This window comes from Epithele typhae (assembly GCF_022376455.1).
Source record: "Epithele typhae strain CBS 203.58 chromosome Unknown BXZ73scaffold_25, whole genome shotgun sequence".
NCBI classification, from domain to species: Eukaryota; Fungi; Basidiomycota; class Agaricomycetes; order Polyporales; family Epitheliaceae; genus Epithele; species Epithele typhae.
The window spans coordinates 439,855-466,142 of record NW_025954216.1 but is presented as its reverse complement, the minus strand read 5'-3'; the positions used below and the strand labels follow the sequence as shown (position 1 = coordinate 466,142).

At 58.7% G+C, this 26,288-nt stretch overlaps 8 protein-coding genes across 8 annotated transcripts; 5 read left to right on the top strand and 3 right to left on the bottom strand.

Annotated features, from left to right (window-relative positions):
* Positions 1-499: 499 nt before the first annotated feature.
* BXZ73DRAFT_77745 (Metallo-dependent hydrolase) lies at positions 500-2,135 on the top strand (the record flags this gene model as incomplete). The annotated part of the gene is given in 7 exon segments (XM_048022727.1): positions 500-684; positions 832-867; positions 928-1,075; positions 1,104-1,307; positions 1,327-1,581; positions 1,694-2,005; positions 2,067-2,135. The coding sequence occupies 7 exon segments, from the start codon at positions 500-502 to the stop codon at positions 2,133-2,135; spliced, it is 1,209 nt and encodes a 402-aa protein (XP_047877793.1).
* Positions 2,136-2,610: 475 nt separating this feature from the next.
* BXZ73DRAFT_90140 (ATP phosphoribosyltransferase) lies at positions 2,611-5,143 on the top strand (the record flags this gene model as incomplete). Its single annotated transcript, XM_048025521.1, has 9 exons — positions 2,611-2,615; positions 2,702-2,732; positions 4,069-4,156; positions 4,208-4,277; positions 4,329-4,696; positions 4,857-4,923; positions 4,956-4,974; positions 5,010-5,072; positions 5,105-5,143. 9 exons carry the CDS (start codon positions 2,611-2,613, stop codon positions 5,141-5,143), a joined length of 750 nt encoding a protein of 249 aa, XP_047877792.1.
* Positions 5,144-6,695: 1,552 nt separating this feature from the next.
* BXZ73DRAFT_47125 (Metallo-dependent phosphatase) lies at positions 6,696-7,894 on the bottom strand (the record flags this gene model as incomplete). Its single annotated transcript, XM_048019816.1, has 5 exons — positions 6,696-7,043; positions 7,113-7,241; positions 7,295-7,366; positions 7,425-7,446; positions 7,506-7,894. The coding sequence occupies 5 exons, from the start codon at positions 7,892-7,894 to the stop codon at positions 6,696-6,698; spliced, it is 960 nt and encodes a 319-aa protein (XP_047877791.1).
* A 2,073-nt stretch (positions 7,895-9,967) lies between these two features.
* Positions 9,968-11,380, top strand: BXZ73DRAFT_101634 (manganese peroxidase precursor; the record flags this gene model as incomplete). The annotated part of the gene is made up of 6 exons (XM_048014966.1): positions 9,968-10,019; positions 10,071-10,278; positions 10,340-10,474; positions 10,526-11,141; positions 11,245-11,309; positions 11,368-11,380. The coding sequence occupies 6 exons, from the start codon at positions 9,968-9,970 to the stop codon at positions 11,378-11,380; spliced, it is 1,089 nt and encodes a 362-aa protein (XP_047877790.1).
* A 1,970-nt stretch (positions 11,381-13,350) lies between these two features.
* On the top strand, positions 13,351-15,285 carry BXZ73DRAFT_101633 (uncharacterized protein; the record flags this gene model as incomplete). The annotated part of the gene is made up of 7 exons (XM_048014965.1): positions 13,351-13,410; positions 13,469-13,558; positions 13,607-13,787; positions 13,860-13,990; positions 14,042-14,512; positions 14,589-14,723; positions 14,788-15,285. The coding sequence occupies 7 exons, from the start codon at positions 13,351-13,353 to the stop codon at positions 15,283-15,285; spliced, it is 1,566 nt and encodes a 521-aa protein (XP_047877789.1).
* A 1,671-nt stretch (positions 15,286-16,956) lies between these two features.
* On the top strand, positions 16,957-18,962 carry BXZ73DRAFT_101632 (uncharacterized protein; the record flags this gene model as incomplete). The annotated part of the gene is made up of 5 exons (XM_048014964.1): positions 16,957-17,145; positions 17,199-17,364; positions 17,415-17,480; positions 17,532-18,025; positions 18,081-18,962. The coding sequence occupies 5 exons, from the start codon at positions 16,957-16,959 to the stop codon at positions 18,960-18,962; spliced, it is 1,797 nt and encodes a 598-aa protein (XP_047877788.1).
* Positions 18,963-19,753: 791 nt separating this feature from the next.
* Positions 19,754-21,154, bottom strand: BXZ73DRAFT_47252 (uncharacterized protein; the record flags this gene model as incomplete). The annotated part of the gene is made up of 2 exons (XM_048019847.1): positions 19,754-20,620; positions 20,678-21,154. Coding segments are annotated over 2 exons (1,344 nt in total), but the record flags the coding sequence as incomplete, so codon positions are not given.
* A 3,665-nt stretch (positions 21,155-24,819) lies between these two features.
* Positions 24,820-25,999, bottom strand: BXZ73DRAFT_47127 (uncharacterized protein; the record flags this gene model as incomplete). Its single annotated transcript, XM_048019817.1, has 2 exons — positions 24,820-25,181; positions 25,249-25,999. The coding sequence occupies 2 exons, from the start codon at positions 25,997-25,999 to the stop codon at positions 24,820-24,822; spliced, it is 1,113 nt and encodes a 370-aa protein (XP_047877786.1).
* Positions 26,000-26,288: the final 289 nt, after the last annotated feature.

Sequence of the window (26,288 nt, the reverse complement as noted above, 5' to 3'; positions counted from 1 at the left end):
CGATCGCGTCCTACCGCCCCAAAATACCACACCAGGAACATTTACTCCCCACATTGTCAAACGACAAGTACTGCGATGTTGAAGATATCACACGACGTAGGACACACCAGCCGCATCCTCGGAGATCCGATATCCGTAGTTCCGAGTCGAGTCATCGTGAATCAAAGTCGTGGATCAAAGCTTGTATAGTAGCGCTCCGTCCATGTGCACACACCTCCGGCGCCGCCGAAGCTCATACACGGATCCTACTGGCCGTCTTTGCGGAGTTGACGATCCGCGTGTGAGTGGGCCATGTAGAACCCGAACCCGTCGCTCGAGCCATGACTCGGAGCGTCAAAATAGGTCGAACCTTGTTGGTTTATAAATTATGACTGACGCCTACAGCTGGATCTTGCTCTCGACGCAGGACCATATCAGTCAAGGACATCTACTGGAGGCGGGAGGTATAGACCTTTGCAAGACAGTGTCTCACCAGCCTATTACATAACCACTCACCGCCATGCCCAAGTACATGCCCAAGTACCTTCTCAAAGGGGGGAAGATCGCGACAAGCGTCAAGGGCAACGACGGCGTTCAGACGTTCTACGGAGACCTCCTCGTGGAAGGAACGACGATGACCAAGATCGAGGCGGTCATCGACTGCACGGACAAGTGGATCACGCCCGGCTTCATTGACACTCACCGGTGCGTTCGAAGCTATTTTCGCGCTGTACATGACTGACACAAGCTCTGGCAGCCATTTGTTCATGTCGGTGCTCAGGGGAACCACAGCGAGTACACACGACATGCTTTGCAGACGTTCCATGGCTAACGAGATTGCACCTCCGGCAGCTACCTCATGACTGAATACATGATCAAGATGCCGTGGTCAGTCCCGCCTCTTCCGCACCAGGTAACACAGTCGCACTCACTCCACACGCGGCGCAGGACCGTCCAGCCCGACATCACCCCAGACGAAGTCCGTATCGGCACCCTCGCCGGCTGCCTCGACCCCCTCCACAACGGCGTCACCACCCTCCTCGACCACTTCCAGGCGACGATGAGCCCCGCGCACTTCGACGCCGCGCTCGCCGCCGTGCTTGAGTCCGGCGCCCGCGCGGCAGTCCGCGCCGACGCGCCTGTACCCCGCGATGGAGTTCGGCGACGACGCGGCCGCGCGCGCGCGGCGGCTCGACCGCATCACGCGCCTCGGGCGGGAGACCGGCGGGAGCCTGCGCGCGGACGGGCGCGTCACGCTCGGGCTCGCGTACGACGCGCTCATATCCGGGGCCGGGGGCGAGGCTGGGGCGGAGGCGCACCGCGGCTTCGTGCGTGGCGGGTGTCAAGGTCGTGTCCGCGCACGCGCTCGCGGACGCTCACATTACGACGTGGCGAGACGTGGGCCTCCTTGGGCCGGACTTGGTCTTTGGGCACTGTAACAACCTGCAGGGGCGTCCGGAGGCCGGGGACGAGGTGTGGAAGCTGCTGAAGGAGAGCGGGGCGGGGATTGGGGCGACGCCGCTGGGCGAGCTGGGGACCGCACAGGGATACCCCGTCGCCCTTGAAGGGACCGAGCATGGAGTCAAGTGTGGTCTGGTAGTGGTACGTGTCAGCGTCTCGTTTGTTCCGCGATAAAGCGTGCTCACCTGGATATATGGCGTGGGACGTCGTGACTATATGCAGCAGTAGCCTATTCGATCAGATGCGGGTCCAGCTCCAGTGGCAGCGCAGAATGCACCACGCTGACGTTCGCGCCAACAAGTCCCCGGCCCCATACAAGAACAAGTACAACGCGGGCGACGTCTTCCGCCTTGGGAACCTTGGAGGTGCAGAAGTCTTGAATATGGAGAACATCATCGGCACTATCGAGGTGGGCAAGCGCGCCGACCTCATTGTCTTCAACGCGAACTCTCCGAACCTCTGTGGGGTTGAGGAACCAGTGGTCGGCGCTGTCTTCTACGCGTCAAGCGAGGACGTGGAGATGGTGCTTGTCCGTGGAGAGATTGTGAAGAAGTGCGGGAAGTTGGTGAGGGACTGGGCGCCGGTGGCGAGGGGGTTGAAGTCGAGGCGCGGACGATATCAGGCAGCGTTGGCCGGAGGACAGGCTCGAAGGAGAGTGGAAGAAGTGGTGGGATACCAACGGACCACCCTTTTAGCGCGAAAATACGGCGATATTGCTTTGCTCTGCCTATGCCGATAAGTAGCTGTTTACATGTTCCACCAACCATGCTCCCACTCGATCGCCAGTAAACCCGCGTCACGGAGTCGTGGAAGGCTGTTCCAGATGCAGTCCTTCAGCGTAAGCATACAAGGTGACATTGACTGCAATGAATCCATGGTAAAGACGATTTTCACACGTTGGAGCGTTGGGATGAATTTGAGCAGTGCGTCTTCTAAGGTTGCCAGATTCTCGGGGCATATATCGGAGAGAACCGCCGACTGTTCTCCATCGCTCATGCCCGGATCCCGAGGAATGCTGAACTCGAGCGTGAAAGCGCGGAGGTCGGTGGTGTTTGGGAGAGTGTATATTAGACGGCCACATGTTTCATAGAAAGGAGAACCTTGGAGCCACGCTGCTTCCTGTTCATCGTGAGCCACGAAGAGAGACTTGAGGGAGCGACAGTGTCCGAGATGAAGTTGCGAAGGGTCTGGAAGGAAGGCTTATCTCAGCATTGATCTCAAGAGCTACAGCTAGACGTACCGATTACACTGGCAGCGGCAGCGGCAGGAAGTTTAATCCCGAGGGAACGCAAGTGGGGTCCAGCCTCTTTAGGACTGAGATGAACCATTGCAATTCATAAGGGGCCGTAGAGCGCAGGCACAGCGAACGTAAAGGTCCTGTGAGAGAGCCTGACTGGCGAAGTAGAGTGTACAGGTCGGCGGCAACGTCCATATGAATGAATTGTAAGTCAAGGGACCGCACGGTGGTAAATCCAGAGGGACGGGAGAAAACCGGAGGTTTCGCATGTTGGGCCAAAGTCCCGCCTATCTCGTCGTACGTAGCCAGCAGAAGCACTTCAAGATTATCGAGAGAAGTGAAGAGCGATACGAATGCGAGCAACGTCTGTCGGCTTGCGACAACAGACATGTAGTTGGCGATCCGCAGGTACTTTAGAGGACGGCGTATCCAGGTCGGGATAGTAGAGCGCGATGTGTCGTCTTTGAACGTCAGCGTCTCCGTGATTGCCATGTCCTCCAGGAGAAGTTTGTCGAGAGATGGGAGATGGTTCAGGATGATGACTAGAACGTCGACTGACAGCGGGGTGGGTAATGCATTGTCAAAAAAAGCACCGAAATGTCCTTTGAGTTGTAATGCGCGGATGTGCCTCGTATAGTCCACTTCCTTGAGATCCTGTAAGAACCCGATGAATTCATGAATACGACGATCGCCGTCCTTGGGTCCAGATTTCAAGACGATGGTTCGGAGTAGATGTTCACGAGCATAGCCCTTCCATGCTTGACTGACGAGACTGCAAGCAGCGAGCGTGATCTTGTCCTCTCGGCAGATATCGATGACAAGACGCTGGATATCGTTCGGCAAGCGTGTTGCCTCTGGATTCATCGTGAACGAGAACCTTCTTGAGTGATTTAGTCACTCTTCGATGTCATTGTAACATGGAGTAGACATACTTGAGATGGGGGTGGAAATGTGGAACGCTGAAGCACGATACTTGCGGAGCCGAAGGAGTGTACTGGCCCTGGTCAACGTAGCTGTTGTCTCTGACGACTGGCGTGGCGTCCGCTGTGCATACGCGTTGCGCCCCAGCAAGTCGGTTTGGCGTTTGAAGTTTGCGGCGGGACAATGTAGTTGACGTTCAAGTACGGTTGACTGCAACTGGAGAGGGAGAGAGAGAGATACAAGCCGGCTGCGACTCCAAGCGGATTAGTTCGGGTCACCGGGAGGGGATCCAGCGGGCCGGGGAGAGTTACCGCCAGGGAAAAAGTCGATGATCTAATCTGTCAACGTCTTGGAAGAACTCCGTTACAATGACTCCCCGCCGCTTTTCCGCTGTACCCACCCCCCACCCCCCGGTCGCCCCGATGAGTGCGTATATACTACATCGACGCTAACCTGCCACTGACCGGAAGGCAGACGTCGACTCGCTTGACGGACGCCTCCTGTTCGCCATCCCTAAGAAGGGCAGGCTGCACGAGAAATGTATGGAACTGCTTTCCGGTGAGATCCTCCTCCTTGGACCGATATTGGAGATTTCTGACAGAGCCGAAGGCGCTGATATCCAGTTTCGAAGACACGCCCGTCTCGATGTATGTCTCGTCAAGAACCACAACATCGCGTTGTTCGTCCTCCTTCCACGCTCGGTCGCTTATACGTCTAACGGATCCCCTAGGGTCTTCCTTCCGGCATCTGACATCCCTTCTTTCGTCGGGAAGGGTAATGTCGACCTCGGTATCACCGGACAGGACGTCATCCTCGAGGCCGAGATGAGCGGACTCGTCACCGAGATTCTACAGCTCGGCTTCGGCAAATGTGCGTTGCAAGTTCAAGTGCCCGAGGCAGGTCCCATCAAGACCGTAGAAGGGCTTGCGGGAAAGCGTGTTGTTACGAGTTTCGAGATCCTCTCGGGGAAATACTTCAAAAACATCGACGACCGGCTACAACTTGCCGACGACAGCAGAACGAAGATCGAGTACGTCGGAGGGAGCGTGGAGGCCGCCTGTGCGCTAGGTTTGGCGGATGGCATCGTCGATCTCGTCGGTGAGTAACTTGTTTCACTTCCATCTTTATCACGACGCCAACAAACGGCACTTCCCCTCCCTTCCCAGAGTCTGGCGACACGATGCGTGCAGCTGGTCTGCATGCGATCGCGACGGTCCTTCAGACGGAAGCTGTCCTGATTAAATCCTCGAATACAAAGCACCCCGATCTGGACCCCTCATCAGACTTGTCACGAGCCGCATAGCGGGCGTCGTCGCTGCCGGCAAGTACGTGGTCTGCGAGTACAACATCCGCCGAGACTCCCTGCCCGCCGCACGGTCATTACCCCTGGACGGCGCGCGCCGACGATCAGCCCCTCGAGGAGTCGGGTTGGGTCGCGGTGAACGTGATGGTTGAGAAGAAGAAGATTGCGGACGTGATGGACGAGCTCGTGAAGGTCGGTGCGAGGACATCCTCATCTTCAACCTGGACAACTGCCGTGTCTAGTCCGGTGAATGCGGTGAAACGTTTGCATGCGCTACCTGCAGGCGTAAAGCGCTGCTGTTGTATGTACCATCAACAATACTAGATGTTCTGGCTTACAGCACGCCACTGAGTGTGTCATCAACGTTTAGCTTGAGTCACGGCGCAGCCTTGTCAGAGTCCCTCGCGGGGGTCTCAAGAACATTGACATGGATGTTGATGCCGAGGCTGGACGGAACCTTCTTCGGTATCCACAACCTACTCAATCGGTGCGCTGCCCGAGCCACTCGTCACTCGGGTGGCACGGGCAACCGAAAGTGAAATCTTGCGAGTGCGTACGACTCTATTTTCTGGTGCAGAAATGGTCATTAAACGTCGTATTGATCATCAGGTACTAGATCTGGACCCGGCGGCGGCTTGAATTCGGCCATCGGACTAGAGCTGCGACAGGACTGGGAGTACGTCTTGCTGACCAAGCCCGGTCGAACGGGCATCTTCAACGCTCGTACTGTCTGACATAAAAGGGCGGCATGGAGACCCGTCCTCACAGCACCCACTCCAAACCCAACGCACCAATGAAGTTCTTCCCTTCCGCCCTCACCGCCGCTCTGCTCACTCTCGCCGCGAGCCCCGTCATCGCCGCGGACGCACTGTTGCCTCAGTTTGAGCACCTCTTCACGGGCTCGTTCGGGCTCGACCCCTCCTCTGGGGTCATACAAGGCCTTACGGCCAACGGCTGCTCGCACCGCTCATCTCGTGCGTCTCCGTTCTCTCCGAGTCGGCCCAGTGCGCTAACCTTGTTCTCGCGTCCACCGCCATTCATTCCGCCACTGCGTGCGCCTCCCAATCGGCCTTTCGGGTGTTTCCTCCGCTCCGGTTCGAACGCGGCCACCCGTCCGTGCCGACTCCGATTGCTCACCCGGCCCCACCGACATCTCTTGGCCCGAGCAGCGGCAGCCTCTCGACCCGAACGGGACCCTCGCCGCGACTTTCCTCCCGGGGAGCGCGAGATCGGGATAACACGTTCAACGCGGCCGCGAACGACACGATCTTCACGGAGGTGAACGTGCCGGTGAAGTGGGCGGTCGACGGCACGTTTGCATACCTGCGCATCCAGGGTGTCGGGTGCGTCGCGCTTCTCCAGCTTCCTGCCCGCGTGTGCTGACGGACGCATGCCAGGATTGTGAACGTCGGCGCAATGAGCAGCGTGTACGTCCGGCGGTAGTCGATCGGACATGAGAGTACTGACGCTGTGCGCAGACACCTCGAGACGGACTCGCCGACGTATGTGGCGCTCAACAGGCGGTTCATGGTCGTGAACGTCACTCTACCTTCGACTCCCGACAGCCTCGCTCATCTCGACATCTTTGGGCTTGTCGGTGGAGGACCCGGTAGCGCATAGGACTTCCTACAGGAAGACAAGGGCAGAGAGGAGATCTGATATCTGGTATATGGTAGCACCTCAGAGAAGAGCATGTCGGGCGAGCTGCATCGTATGTCGCCGAAATATAACAGTAGACAGGGTATCGACAGATAACGAGGAGAATCGGGACCTTGTCCTACAACTACATGCACGCTAATCCTGCAGGTCCACGATGACCGGCAGCGGCACGTTCGGAAGCGCCGCGTTCGCGCACACCCGCCCGCTCGGGTTCCGCTCGCTTTTGCCCACAGTCTCGACGCGGTGGCCTTCGTGGATATGCCCGAAGGCATGGAGACGGCAGTGGCGGAGGTCGCTGTGTTCGAGCCGCCGTGCGAGATCGCGGCAGCCGCCGTGTGCGCCGTGCTTCGTGAGGTCGCAGATGCCGTGCGCGGGAGAGTGCGTCATAAGGATGTCGGTCGTAGGCGGGACGGCGTCGTAGAGAGCTCTGCCATGGCCGGCGGGGTACTGGAAGGCGCCATTGTAGTGATAAATGACGGAGGACTGAGTAGGGGAGAGCGTCAGAACTAGTACTTCTGGGACATTTATGGGGCACTCGGGGGTGCGGCGTACCGGAGATCCGTAGATACTGTATACCTTGCCGCCTTTTGTGGTGTAGAGCACCGTTTCATGTTCGACGTAATAAAGTCCGGCTCTCCGCAACGACTCGCTTCTGACCAGCCTGCAAGCGTCACTGATGTCCTGTATGACAATGTGTGAGTCCATGTGGCCAAACATAATTGGATCTCGTTCACCTTGTCATGGACTCTCCGTGGTCTGTATTTGCGATGCGAGCCTCCTTCTAGGAAGCGGGGATCTAGACAGATCTATTGAAGATGAGTCAGTCCCTAGTTTTAAACGAATGTACGCTCGAACCAAGCGTACATCGTGATTGCCTGCGATGAAGCTGTGGTGGACTTGGTGATCAGTCGCGCGCCAAATGGTTCGCGAGCGCCGGATACTCACAACTTGACCGGATGTGAAAGTGACTTCAACCAGTCGAGGCTGCTTTCTAGATCTTTGAGCGTACCGTGCTCTGTCAGATCCCCGCTGTGCAGCAGCACATCTCCAGCGGGAACCGGGAAACGAATGCAATGTGTGTCCGAAACGCAAACGAAGCGTGTCCACCCGTGCCCTGGATGTTGCGGGGGGTGCGTGATGTCGTATGCATCGTATACGACACTCCTTTTATAGTGCCGATGATGTTGAGCAGGCTTATCGTGGCGTGGAAGAGTCCGAGCCTGAGCTGGAGGGGGGGGTGGTAGTGACGCCGGGGCCGGTTGCGGCTGTGGGAACGGCGGGGGCGCCTGGGCGCCGACTTGCAGGTGGTTCTTCTTGGTCTTCGACGCGGTCATGGAGAAGGAAAGGCTGGCTTCGTGTGCTGGTCTCCCCAAACATTAAGTAGCTCTATGCGTATCGCAGGCTGTACGTTGATCTGACAGAATGTGGTTGTGGAAGGCGCGCATCGGCAACGAGGCTGTGCGGCTCCCATCTTGAGAATTTCTGTTTAGACCAAAACTACACAGACTCTGTCAGACTCTCTGCGACGATACGACTGTACATGTCCGACATTCATCGGAACGAATGCACTCACCTGTCCCTCGAATTACGAGATGCATGACTCGTTCTGGCGCAGAGCCCCAAGACATCCACTCAAGACATCCTGGGCGAGAAACTGGAGTGTAAGGCTTTGCTAGCGCACTCGAGCCACTGTCCTCTGAGAACAAAAACGCTAGGCTCTAGTCGCCGACGGGGCTGACGCAGGCATGATCACTGCGCTTTGGCAACTTCGCCGGTTGGAGGGGACTTGCTCCGAAAAGATCCTCGGTACCTACCGCATCCTGTCGCCGAAATACTTCCGGTTTGCGGTTCAAGCACTGAAGCACTGAAGCTTTGAGACCCCTTTACACGCGAGCGACACCTAGACTTGAACGCTGAAACCACACCGTGAAAACCGTGCCGCGTTGGGCCCTAGTTGTGAGGATCCCGGAGTGGTGGACCTCGGGAGAAGTCCGGGTGAGTCTTGAGCCCGTCGCGAGTGCGTCAGATCGACATCTCTAGCGGGGATACAGCACGAGGGGTAGCGACGGTGGTGGTAGGAGGACTAGCGTAAGTAGCTACATATACGCCGGCGGAGGAGGAGCGAGTGTGACGACGGTCATATGAACGTGACATGACGCGCAGGTAGGCAGTGGCTCAGCGAAGTCAGTTCACCTCTTCACTTGGGCTCCCGTAGTCTCCCATCTGCGTTATCAGCACCCTTTCATGTGTCCTCCGCCCCGAACACACAGCACGATCCCCACGTGTACCCAGAGATTGCGACTTATCCCCTTCCCACGTCCGTGTCGCTCTGGGAAGCGACGCAAGTTTGCCGGATACGCGGCGTATTGCTGCCCACGACATCGAGGCCTTGACAGAGCTTGAGAGAGGCCTCTTCCACGGTTCGCCTATTAATATTTTGCTTGATCCACCCGTACGCTCAAATCTCTGCGCATTGCGACGTTTTCGGTTCCGACGGCGCGCCGTTGGAGAGGTTGTCAGGCAAAGGATGAGAAACGGAGCTGGTCTACTTCAAGTACACATGGGGGCAGCACACGCACTAGACCTTAAAGAGATCAGGAGGATTTGGACCGAAGCTACCTCTTCGAATGGTACCGACGCTTCGTCTCGCGCTAAAATTATCAAGGGTTCTCAGCCGCTCAACAAGAGTAGCTGGCTCTCTATGGTATGTCTTCAAGCTTCAGGTACCACTTCTTCATGTGCGGTAGATCTCCCCCAGGTCCAACCGACTTTTTCCATGTGCTGGAAGGATGACGGTGCCATCCATTTGCCAGTCGCGGCTGCAACCCCTCCCTCTATGTATCGTCTGTCGGTGGGATCTGCTCGGATTGTATCCACATGCACCCCTGGGAGTTACCGTCTCGCCTCGGAGAAGTCTCTTCCCGCCTTTGGATGAAGACCCGAAGACCAGTCAGTCGGTTCAGCCTGCAACGCCGCTCTACAGGTGCCGTAGAGCTCGCTCCCGCATCTCGCGCATTCGGGTGTTGGGAGAGATTGTTCGAATGTGCAGTGCGTAGTGACGTTGACTTGATGCCCGCGGGATTTTACTAACCCGGGGCGGTGGTTAGCTCCCAGGGCACGCAAACGTACGGGTTTCAGGCCGCCCACGTCCAAGGATGCAATGGTCGGATCATGGCGTTGTCGCACTGTGATTGGTTTGGTTGCCTGGGTAGGACGGCACACCGATGGTTCGGTCATATTTTCAAGTCATTCCTGTGTGCAAAACGCGTCGATTTTCTGGGTCCTGTGGAAGCAGGCTTCGACATGTACCCGACTCCGAGCGGCCATCCAGAAACTTATAAAAGGCAGGCTGCAGAGCGCAAGGTCCTCAGAACTCCAGTTCTCTTCGACGCGGCTCCTCTCTGGAAATGGCCTTCAAGTCTCTGCTCTCCCTGCTCACTATCGCTGCCGTGGCTAACGGTGGGTCCCTAATCTACTCTCCCACTCCACCCGCTGACTCCACTCGCACAGCCGCGACTACGCGCCGTGTTGCCTGCCCCGATGGCGTGAACGTCGCCACTCACGCGGCGTGCTGCAACCTGTTCGCCGTCCGCGACGTCCTCCAGGACCAGCTCTTCGACGGCCGCGAGTGCGGCGAGGAGGTCCACGAGTCCCTTCGTCTGACCTTCCACGACGCCATTGGCTTCTCGCGTTCCGCGGCCAGGGCCGGCAAGTTCGGGTTCGTTGTGATTACCTTTTCAACCCGCGTTTATTGCTCATGTCAACCATCCGGTCTACAGTGGTGGTGGAGCTGATGGTTCCATCGCCATCTTCGAGGACATCGAGACCAACTTCCACGCGAACAACGGTGTCGACGAGATCATCGACACTCAGCGCCCCTTCGTCCAGATGAGCAACATGACCACCGCCGACTTGTAAGTACTCTGTGTATAGACTCGAGAATGGTGGACTGATAAGTGCTTTAGCATCCAATTCGCCGGTGCTGTTGGTGTCTCGAACTGCCCTGGTGCTCCCCAACTCGACGTCTTCATCGGCCGCAAGGACGCAACCCGGCCCGCTCCGGACTTGACCGTCCCCGAGCCCTTCGACTCTGTCGACAAGATCCTTGCTCGTATGCTCGACGGTGGCGACTTCTCGCCCGCCGAGGTCGTCGCTATCCTCGCCTCGCACACCATCGCGGCCGCCGACCACGTCGACCCCACCATCCCCGGAACCCCCTTCGACTCGACCCCCGAGCTCTTCGACACCCAGTTCTTCATCGAGACCCAGCTCGCCGGCACCCTCTTCCCCGGCAACGGCTCCAACCAGGGCGAGGCCATGTCGCCCCTCGCCGGCGAGCTCCGCCTCCAGTCCGACTCGGAAATCGCCCGCGACCCGCGCACCGCGTGCGAGTGGCAGTCGTTCGTGAACAACCAAGCCAAGCTCCAGTCGGCGTTCAAGGCTGCCTTCCGCAAGATGACCGTCATCGGCCACAACGAGCGTGACCTGATCGACTGCTCCGAGGTCATCCAGACGCCCCCGGCCGCCAAGTCCAACGCGCACTTCCCCGCCGGCCTGACCCACGCCGACGTCCAGCAGGCGGTGAGTTTTCGTCCTTCCTCTCCATCCTCCAAGCCGCTGGACCTCGACGCTCCGCTCCACAATGTGGGGAATGCGTGCTGATCTTCGCGGTGCCTTTCGACAGTGTGCGACCGTGGCCTTCCCCACGCTCCCGACTGACCCCGGTCCGGCTACTTCTGTCGCCCCCGTGTAAGCCTCAGCCAACCGTCGCTCTCGCGCTGCTCAGACACTGACGTGCTATTCCTAGCCCCCCCTCCTAAACAAGCTTCACGGACGCATGGAAGAGAGCTCCCCGAGAACTGTCACTGCCACGACCATGGCTTCTACGCTCTCTCTTGTGCCCGCCTTGACAGCTAGATCAACGGGATTATAAAGTGGTTCGGTTTGGTTTATAGGGTTTCACTATGTAGCCGTTTCTCAATATAACTTTGCGAACGCGTATCGCCTGAGCCCAGCTTCTTCGACACGATGTGCGCACATTGGACCCGCCTGGATCTCCGCCAGTGTGTCCTCGCAAGCACCTGGAGAGATGAGCCGAGGACCGTCCGGCGACAAGCATGGGAGCAATCCCGGGAACATGAGAATAGGCTTTCAGGCAGTTCTCAGGAACATGGGAGCAGACCCGAAGTCAAGTCCTCGATCTGGGAACACGATGTTGGCGGTCTCGATTCCACCCGGGCGTGGCAACGGAGTCCGGATTCCGAATACATCCGGACTTCGAGCTGCTGCTGGCGGCGCGGGGTTTCCTTGAGCTCGGCCTCAGTTGTGCGGGGCCAGACGACGACAGACGTCGTCGTCGTGCGTCGTGCGTCGCGTCCGGGGTACCGCAATACTCTTGGGGGGTCGAGAAAGGTTGGCAAAGATCAGCCGGAGGCAAGACTGGCAGTGGTTGGGCGGCAGGCGGACGGTGGTAGGCGACCTGATGCGCGGCGCCCGCAAGGCGCCGCAAGCAGACCAGAATCCGTGCCGTCTTTCATTCATCGCACACACCACCCCAACTGATCACCTTCATGTGCACCACCACCCCCGTGCTCTCCTCTGCTCCCCTTCCTTTCATCGATGCCCTTGGGAGTCCTTCCGTGCGTACCTGCGAGGAGGAGCACTACTTGTGGCTTCCGCTCCTTTGAAGACGCGTTATTTCGGTTACGACCGCGAAGTGGATGGGACCATATGGGAGACGAGGGCGATTGTGGTGCGCTTTCGCGTCCCGAGGATAGCTCGTACGTGTTTCATCTTCAGCGTTGTGAGCCTGCGCGACCGGTCTCGTCTTTTCTCATGCAACCCAATCCAGGGCGTTCACATTGAACATCTCTGGGGTGCTCAATCGGCGATTGCAGCTGCACTCCGCTGGCCCCGACGACGGGCCCCAGACATGTGACTCGCTCCCCTGCCTTCGTAATAATGGATATCATGGTGAGTGTCTTTACTCCAGCATGCAGCTATCGCGCACCGCCGGGTCTGTAAAAGATCTGTTTTGTTCGGGAGCTGCTGCCGCGAATGTATGCACGCTACCCGCGAGGGTTTGTGGGCTGCGCGAGGCACGCCCACATGTGAGCGTTTTCACGGGCAGCAATGGCACCAGCTGTAAGAACACACTTGCTGAGCAGACGGCAGTGCTGGTGGGAGACTGAGCGTGCCTTTCAGCAGAGTACGCACGAATCTGCAGTTTGCTCAGACCAAGCCTCGGGTCTCATTCTTCGTGTCTGACCCAAAATACCAATGAACTGATGCATTTGTGTAACGGAATAGGACGAAAGTCGCCGGTCAGCACTCTATACCGTTGACTGCGCGCTCCCTCGGGTTACCTTCGTGAAGTTATTGTGACGTGCGAAGTGCTCCGAAAACATAGCGAGCCGAACAAGTCCTCCTATGCGCTCTCCGTGCGCTGGGCTTCGGATATTTTGTTTCGAGGGTACTGTACCACTCTTGCTACTTGAGTCTGATCCGCTCTGACGTTGAATCCTACAGGGCGATATCCGTTGCTTTGCCATGGCACTCTGGCGGTTGGCCATCGGCGAATCGGCGACGTCGGCGGGAGGCGAGCAAGAGGCTAACCAGGGAGCGAGAGGCTGGCCAGAGAGCGATCGTCCTGTCAGCCCGTCCAGAGCCTATGTAAAGCCCTCGGACGCGACTACAAGCCCCCATCGCTCCTCTCCCTTGAACTTCCACCATCTGCGCTACCCTGCGCCTCCTGCGTCACCTCCGCTACTACCACCAGCCTTCAGCCATCATGCTTACCTATCCCTCCCTTCACCCACTCCCTCCCGCCCTCGCCCCACCTAACCCGCTCGTCCGCAAGCTCACGATCATGAACGAGGGACGCCCACTCAGGTCCTCGTCGACGGCAGCGAGGAGCGCATGGCAAAGAGGCGCAGAGGGAGCCCACTCCAGGCCTCGTGAACAAGAAGCGCGTCCGGTACCAAGGCCCTGCAGCTCAGGTTCGTTCTTCTCCGCTGGCCCCGCCCGTTACTGACGCGTCCCTCCAGCTCCGCGAGTGGTTCCTCCGCTACACCCGCGACTGGATCCTCAACGACAGCCAAGAGGCGTGTTCGAGTTCTCCTTCACCTGTCCCGTCGCGTTCTTTGGCGTGCTCCCTCGGTTCTCAAGCGTCCGTCCTGCGCAGCGTACCCGCGGTCCGTCCCCGCCGCAAGTATGGCCTTCGCTCGCGTACGTCAAGCGAAGGACGTGGTCGCGGATGTCAAGGCGTGCAAGAAGCGTCGACTTCATCGCGGCCGGCAGCGCAAGGCTCGCACGCTCGGGCTCAGAAGCCGGACCGCGCGCAGGCCATTCTATGCGATGCGGCCGAGGAGGAGACCGTGGACCACATGGCGGTTGTCGACGAGGACGTGACGATGTCGACTGCGACCGACGTGCGTCCCTCTTGTCTCGTCGCGAATCCAGCCACTGATTATGTCCTGCAGCTGCAACTCGAGGACGCACGGGACATGCTGTCATCCCTCACGCTCACGGAGGCCGACGATGTTCCCATGGCTTACGAGGAGGACCCGGCGGCAGGCGTCGAGCCTCTCAAGCCAGCGGCTGCGGTGCGTCTTCTCTTGCTCTCATTGCTTCCTGGCGTTGCTCATACGCCATGCTATCCCAGTCCGTGCCTGTCTATAAGGCTTGCCCTCATGTCCAAGCTGTGCCTCAGCCTGTGGCCTTCACGCTCCTCCCCTGCCGCGATCACCGCTGCGAAGCCCGTCATCGTTCCCGACGAGCCCAAGACCGCCGCGGCCACCGAGGAGCCCAAGGCCAGCGTCGTGGATGGACCCAAGGCCACCACTCCCGTTGTTCAGAAGCCCAAGGTCGTCGTCGTCGTCCTCATTGTCGACAAGCCCAAGGCCGACGCTGTTGAGGAGACCAAAGCGAGCACTGTTTCCGATGAGCCACAGGTCGTCGCCGCACCCAGGAGCCAGAGGCTGCTGCCGCCGATGAACCCTATGTGGTGGCCGCTGCTGAGAACTCCAGCCCGCCGCCATGGAGACACCGACTGTCGCTGCTACCGGAGACCCTGTCGCCAACGAGCCCTCCGCCTCAACCGCGCACTCGTTCAAGCCCGCAGCCGCCATCGCTCGGTCCACCTCCGTCCTGAGCGACCTCACTGTGACTGACGTCGACACCGGACCGCCGACAACAGCCTTGGCAGCAGCGACAACAACCTCAACAGTGCGACCTCTACGCCTGCGGAGACTGGAGCGGCGACAACTGGGATGTCCTGGCTACTTCGACTCCCCCGCGTGGTGCTTGCACTCCTCTCCACCAGCTCATGGCCTCGCTCACGCTTTGCGACGCGCCGGAGAGCGACACGCCTTCCCTCACCGGTGCTGCGGCCGACGTCTTCGGGCCCAAGCCGTCTCCCAAGACCACCCGCGACGCCGCCTCTTCATGTTCATGGGAGGCCTCCATGAGCTTCACCCAGGTGATCTCGTCTCTCGCCTCCTCGCATCGTCCAGCGACCGGGTCCTCGGCCGGCGCATCATCGTCCTCTTCGGCGCCTCAGGTCCAGGAGGTGGAAGACAAAGAGACGAAGGCGGAGGGTGACGACGACATCTGGTACGAGACCGTGGAGGTCATGGTCGGGATCGTCGAGGAGGTCGAGGACGAGGACGAGGTCTGGCACGACGCCTCTGACGTCTTCGATGACGTTGTCGTCGAGGTCCTCTAGAGCGCTCCTTTGGCTTCGAGAACACCCGCCGCCTGGGACACACTCGCTCGCTCAACACAAGGCTGTCTCGTCGCCATCTCGACCTGTCGCTCCATCTGGTCACGACCTCTGCGATGACTCTTGTCGCCATCCCGCAAGAGTCGCGTTTCGTCAAGTCGTCTCCTGCATTTTGACATTCCTCGGACTTCTCTCGCACTCGGCTTCATTCAGGTTCTTCGACGACTACATCTGGGCATCTCATCTCTCTTCCATCTCCATCTCTTCCCGGTGCAAGATTTCAAGACACGCGGTTGCTTCCGCACAAAGCCACTTGCTTGGTACACATTCTTTTGCAAGACAATCACTAGATGACAACGCGACTCGATCTCAATCTCCTTCCATTTCGATCTCATCTTGGGTTCTGGTTCCTGCATCATTTTCTCTGCGATCTTTCGATATATCTTGGATTCGACGACACGGCATACGACATCAGCTGCAACATCGTATTCTCGCAAGACTTCTCTACTCGACATCATCACCACATCTGCATCGATACCCTGCTCCCGGTTATACCCTCAAGTCCGATATACCCCCGTTCCCATCTCGCTGCTTGGCCTCTCTAGGCTCCTTGTTCCCTCGTCTAGGTTCCAGATCTTCGGCTTCGGCTCCCAGCTGACGGATGTTCGTCGTGGTGAGTCGATCTCATCGCTGCGCCCAGTCGCTTCTCGACTAATGCTATCTTCGCAGGTGTCGCGCGAGCCTTACACGGTTCCAGACCTCACGAAGACACATCCTCAACGCTGACGACCCGTCTGGCTCGTTCTCTGCCAGACTCGCTCTCCGCCGCGGCCGGACCTCCCTTTCCGTGTTATCCCGATGTCGTCTGACTGCGCCTCACACATTCTTGTGCTCGGGGCCTGTCGACGACTCGCAGATGATGCGATAAACTCAGAAAATCGTTACACCAAGGTGCCGTGATGGCGTACTCACGATGATGATGTACGCGGTCGCACGCAGATTGGTGTCTGATCTAAGTGCATGCATTCCCTTACGAAAACGACCAATGATATATTTTCTGTCCTCTATTCCTCGCGTAACTGGCCTGCAATTAATTGCTACGATGATCACGACAACTCGAGTACCGGCGAGAACGCTTTCTCAGAGTGAGGATGCTCCGTGTGCCCCACTCACCGACGATGGCTGCGACGTGCTCCTCTGCCGCGCCAACTGGCGACCTCCCGCCTCGCTGATAATAGGCGCCTACTTTCTCTTCCGGTCCCATGTTGCTCTCGAACGACCATTACTCCCCTCTCCACATATGCTGCAATGAGCACGTCCCCCTCGCCGGTGCTCGAGAATGAAGCACATATTTGCACGCGCTTCACCGAACCCATCGGCCGGTACTTCGAGGTTCCCATCCAAGATCTCGGCAGGCAGGATGGCAAAGCAAGACTTGGGGTGGAATTCCTCGTGCCGAAGCGTGTAGATCTTCCCCGGGAGGGTGCTGAATGCTTACCATATGTATGTCCTTCTGGGTGAGTGTCTGGCTAGGCCACCCGCAAGTGCTGCTCCTCGTCCCCCGCACGCCGTTCCACCCCGCCGTTCCATCTTGGCCAAATTTGTGCGGCATGGACGAAGACGCGCCGTGAAGCGCTCGGTACTCTGCCCCTTTGTGCTACCCAGCTCCTTCCCATGTCGAAAGTCTTCGTCGCCACCGTTTTGCTGTGGGACACCCCGCAAGCTCGTTTTCTTGGTTTCGCGCAACATCAGCCCCAGAACCAAGCACACACGTTGGAACCCTTGTTCGAAAACACTCTGGTGGTGGCGCGGGATGGCGAACCAAAGTTTTGGGATGTAGAGTGTGATATCAACATTTGGGAGGTACGTTTCGTACTGAATATTAGCACCTCCGCTGATTCAACTCATCTCTGTAGACCGACGAATGCCTTGTGGACCACACAATGTCAATGATGGGACGAGCCTGGAAGACCCGGTGTCAAACACTCAGTCGAAGCGAAATAGAAGACCATGCGAAACTGCTATTACCGACCCATTCGTTCTCAAAGATTACGAACGCTAGGTACCTTGTTGCCGTCATAAGTACGCCCTTACTTCTCGTCTGTCTCATACTCCCTCACGCGTCATGATAGCTTCGCGTGAGTCGCGTGCAAAACACGTCAATGAAGCTCTCTTCGACGATCAGGCATTGCGAGCCAGTGGGTTGTCGTCCACTTTCAACAGCGGTTCATCTAACAATACAATAAAAGAGCGCAAGAACGTGTATGCCGAATTCAAGAGCTCTCTACTCACCAGCGTAGTCACGCATAAGATAGACGGCCGCTCATACACCATCTGCAACTATCGTCCTGAACTCCCGCCCCCCATAGGCATCTATCACCCTGTTTTCGCACGTTTCGTGAACAACATGCGCACAAACGCCGGGACGGCCCCTACAGCCGCAGAGATCAAGGAAGCGTACAACTTCTGTAGCGCCGCCGCCACATGGTACAACGACGAAGATGATCGCCTGTGGAGCGGCTGCTTGGAGCGGCTGCGCAAACTAGGACTGCTCGAGGTCAGATACGTCGACGTGGGTGACAATCGAATCAAGACCGACGGATTTACGTGCTCTGCTCGGACGCCATCTGGTTTCACTACCATCACCGCAATCATGGAGGTGAACGGGGAGATTGGCGAAGGCGAAGACGATCCCGCTGTGCGAGCAGAGCGCGCTTACGTCCGTATCTATGATTCTGATGCGGTGCGTTTCCTCCGTCCTCCCTGCGCTGCCCTACTTCTGACATTGCTTGTTGCAGGCAGCCGACATCCGCGCAGTGAGCTGCTGTCCGGCGCTTCTCCTTGCCCACGCAGGTCCCAACATCCAAGTGCTTGGCGCTGTCTCCGTCGACCAGATCATCATCGAGCCCCTTACGGACTACATTTCCCTTCTCCCCCGTCGGTCGCCCGGCAGCGACGCTGTAACCACTGTCGCCCGCCTCTTCCGTTCCCTGCGTCAGGCGCTCGCTGAACTCCACCACCATTACGCTGGGGTGGTTGCGGCGTTGCCGTCGATGGGCAGTGTTATCTGCGAGTCTCCATGGTTCTGCGCGCCACACTTCACCACCTTCAACCATCCTGTCCATGGCGCCATTACGCTTTCCTACGAGTACCGCCTAGCTTACAGTGCCCAATACTTCAAAGCCATCTTCCGAGCAACAGCGACCGTGGCCCGCGACGCAACCACCCATGACGTCGTGGTCAAGTTCGCACGCACTTACGGCGCCGAGGGGCACACCGTCCTCGCCCGCAAAAACCTCGCCCCAGCGCTGTGGTACTGCGCGTGGGAGGAGAGTGTGGGCTCGTATGTGGTCGTCATGGACTTCGTCCGTGGGGTACCACCCGAAAGGCCCCTATCGGCAGCGCACAAGACGTGTGTGAGCGAAGCAATGGGATCCCTTCATGATGAAGACATCGTGCACGGGGACCTGCGGTGGGTGAACCTGATCGCGGTTCAGGGCACCGATCGTGTAGTCGTGGTGGACTTCGACTGGTGCGGGAAGGTTGGGACGGCGCGCTACCCGCGCGATATCAACATGGATCCGAAGATGGGGTGGGACAAAGGTGTAGGGAGAGGCGAGCTGATTCAGAAGGCGCATGACGAGCACCTTGTGAGGCAGCTTACCCCATCAGTAGGATGAACATGGACAGGCTGGCCTGTTAGAAATATGATGTACACGTTGATACAAGGGCTGCATGGTTGCGAGATCACTGCCCGTGCGTGCGTGAGCTGCTCTAGAAACCTGTTAATAAGGGTGTTGCGAGAACAGCGACGGATCCGATGATCTCGGAGTTGCCGCTCCCAAGGCTAAGGAAAATGAAAGCAGGTGCATACCGAGATGCGAAGAGACCGTGCAAAAATACGCAGATGAAAGACGGCTGTATTGCACTCAGATTCGCGCCCCTGGACTTCATGCACATGCCTGCCGGGGCCGGGGCCGGCAGCTTCGGTGCCATCTTGCTGTGTCCCAACCGGCCGTGCTATCTGCGTGGCGCCGGGGCTTTAGCACAGAAATTCACTAGAATTCAGCGCGGACGTCCACGAGGGAGGAAGGTGCACCTCGATTCGCGACGCGACCGTGCGCGCGCCGAACGACCTCGTCGTGCTCACCACGCTGATCTTCGCGTCGCTGTGTGAGCCGACCGACGTGCGAGCGCGTGCGCTCGCCGCCGATTGGCATGATGGAAACAGGCATGAGAGTGGAGGACATATAGCGGGCAGGTGCGTAATACGTGGTCACGACCGACTGCGAGACGAAGTCGACCGGCTTGCTCTGGAGGATGCCGAGGAACGCGAGCCGCATCTGGGTGTGGGTGTGTGTGCGCGCGCGGGGAGGGAATGAGATCGGCATCAGCGTCAATGTCGGGAGTGCGCAGACGGGGTAGGTGAGCCAGAGGGCAGCAGGATGCGGCTTGGTTCAGACGGAGCTCTCTAGACGTGCTGTGCTATGATCTGCTCCAAGAAACGCGTATCGTGCCCTTTATCGATCAGCTCGCCTCCGTCCATCCCCGCAGGCCACTCCATCGTCCGATCCAGTTTGAGATTGCAAGGGTACTGTGCCTTCCCGACTTTCCCGCACCAGTCAAATCCGACGAGCCGGATGCGGGAACTCCCCTCAAGCACGAACACGTTCTTGGGCAGCAGATCCCCAAAAACGAGATCCTGCTCGTGCAGCAGCTCTACCGCAGTGCGCAAGTCCTTCTCCTGAGCATCCGTCAGCGGCGCACGGACACGCACGCCCTTGACAAAGTCCATGACGACGACGGTCGCACACACGGAGGTGTCCGTCTGGCAATACAACAGCTCGGGAGCGAGTTGGTTGTCCTCGAGGAGCTTGTGGCCTTCGACGCCATACGTATCCGTGAACTTGACAAAGACGTCGCGGGAGCCCGCGTCGAACCTGGCCTTCGCTTTGAATACGGCAACAGAGGGTTTGTCGACAGCGAGGCGTCGAGTATAGGTGAGCGTGATTGGGCCGTAAATGGGATGGGTAAACTGGGTAAAATGCGGTTCGACGAAAAGGGGCCAACTCGGAGTGCCTTCTGAAGCGAGCTGGCGCGCGATGTCGGCGTAGTGAGTGTGTAGTGTCTGGAGCGCGCTCCGGATCGCGTGGAACAGGCGCACAACGACGTCGTAGGTGTCGTCGTGGGCAGTAATGCGAGGGATTAGAGATATGTAGTCCGTGAGGGGTTCGATGAGCACGTCGTCTGCGAAGGCGGCGCCAAGTACTTGAATGTTCGGTCCTACGTGCGCGATGAGCAGCGCGGGGCAACAGCTTGCCGCGCGGATAGGGCTTGCCTGCAAGATAAGGCGTAAGGGCATGGATTTGTGAGCGTGGCAAGAAAGAAGACGAACCGCATCGGATGCATATATCTGGAGGTAGCCACATTCTGCCCGAGTAGCAGGGTCAGTGCCATCCATGTCAAGCTCGGTGTTGATCTCCGTAATCGCGGCGACGCTCTTGAACCCAGAGGGGATCGTGGCTGACAATGTTGCGCCGTCGACCCTCATCTTCCTGCCATCGAACTCGACATGTTGGGTTTCGAGCAAACCCAACCTCTGGAGCTGGTAACTGCCGTGCACCTCCCGCTGGTATGGATAGTTGTAATATCTCAGGGCTTTCATGCAGAAGTCGTGCGCTTCATCGTACTTATCGTGTGTGGGTTGCGCCGCAGGAGTATTGGGGTCCATCATCTGTCGGAAATCTGAAAATACACGATGATAGATGCCGATGGGCGGAGGCGACGCCGGCCGGTAGTTATAGACGGCATACGGGCGTCGTCGCATCTGGAGAGGCTGCGCAGCCTTCCGCGGATCCTCTGGATTGTTCCGAATATCTACAGCGGTCTGATGATGTCCTAGTGGAAGATGAGGGAGTGTCCTTCACGATATGTAATTGACTCACTCTGTAGCAGCTCAACGGGAGAGTCTTCAGGTTCTTCAATATCGTCATGTTCCCGATGAGCTGGAGTCGGATAGGCGACAGCGCTGAGCACTCCAACTAGATGGTCCGGATTCTTGATCGAGCTGAAGTGGTCATGCTGGTGAATTTGTATTGACTTCTCTTCTATGTCACGGATTGTAAGACTCTGACACAGAGCCTTCCACTCTCGCGGGCGATCGATGTCTGAAGGATTAACAAGACATTCGTTCGTCTGTACGGATGCTTGATGAACTTTTCTGCCATGATTTAAACGTGAGACGTACCTTCCATATGGTCAAATCATAAGGCACTTCCCTTAGTTCAGCCTCGTGGAACTTCTGAGTGGCGTGCAAAACTTCGTCGAAGAGAGGACCAAGGTTTTGCTCGTCGCCTGTGCACTTGTAGTGGACTACCCTTAGATATTGGAGACCACTATCTACGCGCAGGAGGAGGCGAACGGTGACGTGTGCCGGCATGTGGAAACGCTGAGGGGTGGGGAGAAGGCATGTTGCGGCTTCAATCGTGCGCCACTTCGTCTTTTTAAGTCTCCGACTGAACCTCCATGTGGCGGCCACATCATGCGACGCTCGCCGCCACCGATCTTGATCTCGTCCCCCGCCGTCCGATTTGTCCTCGCTCGTACAAACATACAGGTGCCTTTTCATTCGGAATCGACGGCTCGTGCCCGGAAGTACTCCTTCGGACAGTCGTCTCCGGGCTGGCTTGCCCGAGCCCACCTCTCCTTCACTGCCCAGCACCCCTCGCCCCCTTCAAGACGTTCCAGCCACTCTGCCCGCAACTGCTCCAAGATCGTCAAGCTATCGGACCCCTCAACTCGCGCGGGGAAGAGGTACACCGGCAAGCTTGCGGACGCCAAGGAGTACCACAGTTGGGCGACGCCTTCGGCGTGCTGCACGTACGCATTGCCGCAGTACCCGCCGGGAGAGGGGAAGGGAGTGGGCTGGATGACGACCTGCTTGAGACCGCGCAGCTGAGGCGGGATATCGATCTTGGGAGGAGAGAAGGGTCGCGGGGCTGAGCAGCACCGTCAGTTAGGGATTTGAAGACGGCTATCTGACGCGCTCACCTGGGGCTTCAGGCTCACCGATGCCCACTGCGGCCAGGAGAAGGGCTATGTGGGCCGTCCACGGGGAGCAGCAGATGCCGGGTGGGCGCAGGAGTTGTTGAAAGAGGCCTTCTATAGCGCCTCCACCGAAGTCTGAGATGCGCAAGTGTGTAAGACCCGGGGCACATTGCACGAACGACTGTGCATGCAATGTTTCCGTGGATGACGGGTAGCGAAAGCGATCGCAGTGCCAGTGTAGTCTTCGAAGGGCCGGATAACGCACTGCCGGGCCTTCGCCGGTTTCAGATGCATGCGCGAGCGAGCCTTCACGAATGGATAGTTCACGTAGGGCCGGAAACGAGGAGGGGAAGATGATGTGCTGGCCGAGGCCGTCCTCCATAACGACGCTGAGGGTCTCAAGTCTGGGGGCGACGGCGAAAAGGAGGGATGTGATGAGGGTGCAATATTCGGCTTGCTGAGCTGAATTCTCGTATGTGCGTCCGACGACCGTCCAAACGCGCGATTGCTCGGACCCATCGTGCTTCAGCTGTTCACGGCGCGCCCACAGATGTTTAGTGCATACGAGGAACAGGTGATGGACGTGAGGTGGGTAGTGTGAGGGTTGGTCATGCTCCGCCTTCAGATGCGCAAGGAGGGCTTGGATTTGTTTCCGAGAGCCGTTGAGCGACACGGAGTTGAACCGGACGGGGCGTGAGGCGTCACTGATCTCCTTTGAGACCAAGGCGAGCGAGCGGGACGTTGCACCCCCGTCTGTTGTCGCGAGTGTGAATATGCGGACGAGCAGTTCGGCGGGAAGGCGGTCCATGGGAGAAGGTGCGAATCGCGTAGATTGCGACCGTTGCTCTTAAGGCTCTGGCGTGAGAAGACATGGCCTCCATGCGGAGCACTTTTGCTGCTTGGTAGGTCGCAGCAAGATCGCAGCAGGATCGCAGCATAACGAGTCAAGGGGCCGCCAAAGGGGTCGATATTGCGCACAGCCCCCTGTTGCCTTGGACAGGTGCTGTCAGGTTACGCCATGAGCATGATTTCGACACAGCGTGTATTGCAGGATCCTACAGCATTTGGATCGAGATCTGAGTGGCTTTCACTATGAAACGCTACGCCAGCGCGGCCCTGCCCAAAATGCTTGTACGTGTGGAGGTGTCTTGTTCTTGAATGGTGCCGAATGCGTGATAGAACCATTGGTACCGTCGGGAAGAACGGGACCAGAAGTGAGTGAGTCGTGGCGCCGGCCAAGTACTTCATCGGACTCTAATCAACCAGAGGTCGTCGTCGTCCCCCAGGGTGCGGTCGCTGCCACTGGGGGGAGGGCAGTGGCCTCTATGAATCTTCATCGCAAAACGTTCGTCTTGAATGTGCTCGCGAAGTACGATCGCCCATCCTCGGAAAACATTGAAGACAAGAGTGCGAAGACGAGCGCGGTGTCCAGCCGAGCAAAAGACGAGCCCACGTTGGTGGTAAGTACAAGGAAGAGAGAGCGCGTTGCCGAACCTTCGCGCGCGCGCACGAGCCTGCAGGCGAGCAGACGCCTGCACTCTCCTGCTCCTCCACCATGACCCTCTCGGACCATCCGGGCAGGACGAGACCTATCGACTTCTCTGAACGAAACTCCCCTTCGCTAACGTTCTGGTGCCCCCCACGCGCACGAATGAGACGTAGATCGCGCCGCTTGGGGAGCTTGGGGAGCAACACGAATGGCGGACTCTTGAACATTGCCAGCTTGGATGCAGCGCAAAGACGAATCGACGATGTTCGATGCTGGGAGAGTCTGGTGAGCTACCTCATATCTTGCGGTCCGGCTACCGGCCAGTGGATGGGGACCGGTCGGATACGTTGTGCAGTCTGGTACGTCTACTGGATCTGCAACCTGGGCCAAGACGACGAGTATCGTGCGCCTGGCGGGTCACTAGGAAAAGAAGCCTCGTCTAAGACCGATCATTCGATGCCCTCCCTGGTACGCACCGATGTTTCGATATTGTCTTCTCGCCGACGTCCAGCTTCAAGCGTTTCTCTTCTCGTTCCCTGCTGAGCCTTATTCCATTGCTCCGCTCAGCGAAGAGGTCGATTTTGTCATTACTCATCCGAGTCGCCGTAGGCTACACACAAAATGTTGTCACGATGCACTGCAAGCTGGAGTGCGAGCAGAGACCCTTGAATGAGCCTCTGATGCAAAGTCGTTTGCTTCTATCTCGTTCTGGAGGACATAAGTCCACAGGCTGGACCAACTCACGATGCATCTGTGCACAAAAAACAAAAAACGCCACTTGATCCAACCGTGCTCCATAGCACCCACTCACAGTCCATGCAACCAGCTCAATCCTTGTTGTGAGCGCACTGCGCGTGCATTGTGTGTTAGGAGACAAATGTGAGTAGTATACATATGCGCGCCCTGACAATAATTACCACCGAGCAACTGTCCATAGTAAATAGCGAGTGCCTTTTGGGTGTCGCCCCGAGAGCCGTAACGAAAGCAGCTCCCTTTCCTCCTCACTGGGCCAGCCCGACCTCCATGACCGGCGAGCGCCAGCAGCGGTCGATCGTGCTCTCGCCGATGACCGAGTTCCAGCAGCCCTCGCCGCCCTCGATCCTCGTCATCCACTCGTTCTGCAGCTTGCGCACGCAGCCCTTGCTCGGGTTCGTCGCCGGCGTGCCCTCGGGGACCACCATCGGCTTGAAGAGCACGGTCGGCACGCGCGCGCCGCGGACGGCGACGCGGAGGCGGTCGCAGAGCGCGTCGAACGCGCGCTCGACCGCGCCCGGCGGCCCGGACGCGGCGGAGGGCGGCGAGGGCTGCGGCTGGACGACGATCTGGCGCATGTGCGGGAAGACGTTCTCGGGCGCGTTCGGGCCTGCGCGAGAGGGGGCACGTCAGCGTCGGGAACTCCGCGCGCGCGAGAGGGAGAGAGGGAGACGCACCCATGACCTTGACGAGGGTGTCGACGGTGATCTCGGGGTGCGCGCCCATGCGGGAGACGCGGAGGTGGGTGAGGTTGGGGGCGTGGACGGCCCACTGGAAGAAGTCGACCTGCTTGTTGAGCAGGGACGGGATGTGGTGCAGGCGGCGGAGCGCGGGGTACCGGGGGCGGTCGGCGGAGACCATGCTGAACGGGAGGAAGGCGGGGTCGCCGCCGACGAGCGTCATCTCCCCGAGGCAGGGGAAGACGACGTCGATGATGGCGGAGGAGCGCCACTGCGCCTGCGCGCACGCGAAGGACTCGAGCGTGGGCGCGACGAGGCGGATGAGCTCCGGCACGACGCGGACGTACTGGTCGTCCATGCGCGTCTGCGTGGCGCGCATGCGCTGCGCGCGCTGCTGCTGCTGCGCGAGGAACTCCTCGCGCGTCGAGGGCGGCTTGAACGCTGGCGGGGCGGCGGGCGCGGCGGGCGGGGAGGCGGAGGCGTCGATGCTTTGGCCGAAGAAGGAGAGGCAGAGGTGGCGGACGCGGGGGACGGCGTCGGTGGAGCGGTCGAGCTCGGCTTTGTAGCTCTGGACGAAGTGCTCGACCTGGGCGGCGGAGTGGATGAGAGAGACGGAGTAGAAGCGAGCGGGGCGGGTAGCGTGGTGGATGTGTTTGGAAACGAGCGAGAGGGCGGCGCCAGTCTGGCCGCCGTCGGTGCAGGCAAAGTAGGCAATGAGAGTGACGAGCTCAACGGCGAGCTTATCCATGATGGCGGCGGGGCTTTGGGGGGCGAAGTGGTGGCGGGTGAGCGGGCGGGCGGATGGGGATAAGCATAGACATATAGAAAAGCGGAGGTCGCCCGAGCAGTGCTAGTGTGGGATCGGCCTCGGAGAGAGTTGCGTCGTCCGTCGACGGTGCTCGCGTCGCGACTGGCTGGCGGGGCACGCGCGGCGGTGGGCGGCGCTGGCCAGAGATGGTCGGCAGGCAAAGTCAAAGTCCGCATCCTTCCGCAGCAACCTGCATTGGACGAGACGCATGGGCGCTGTTGATGATCGC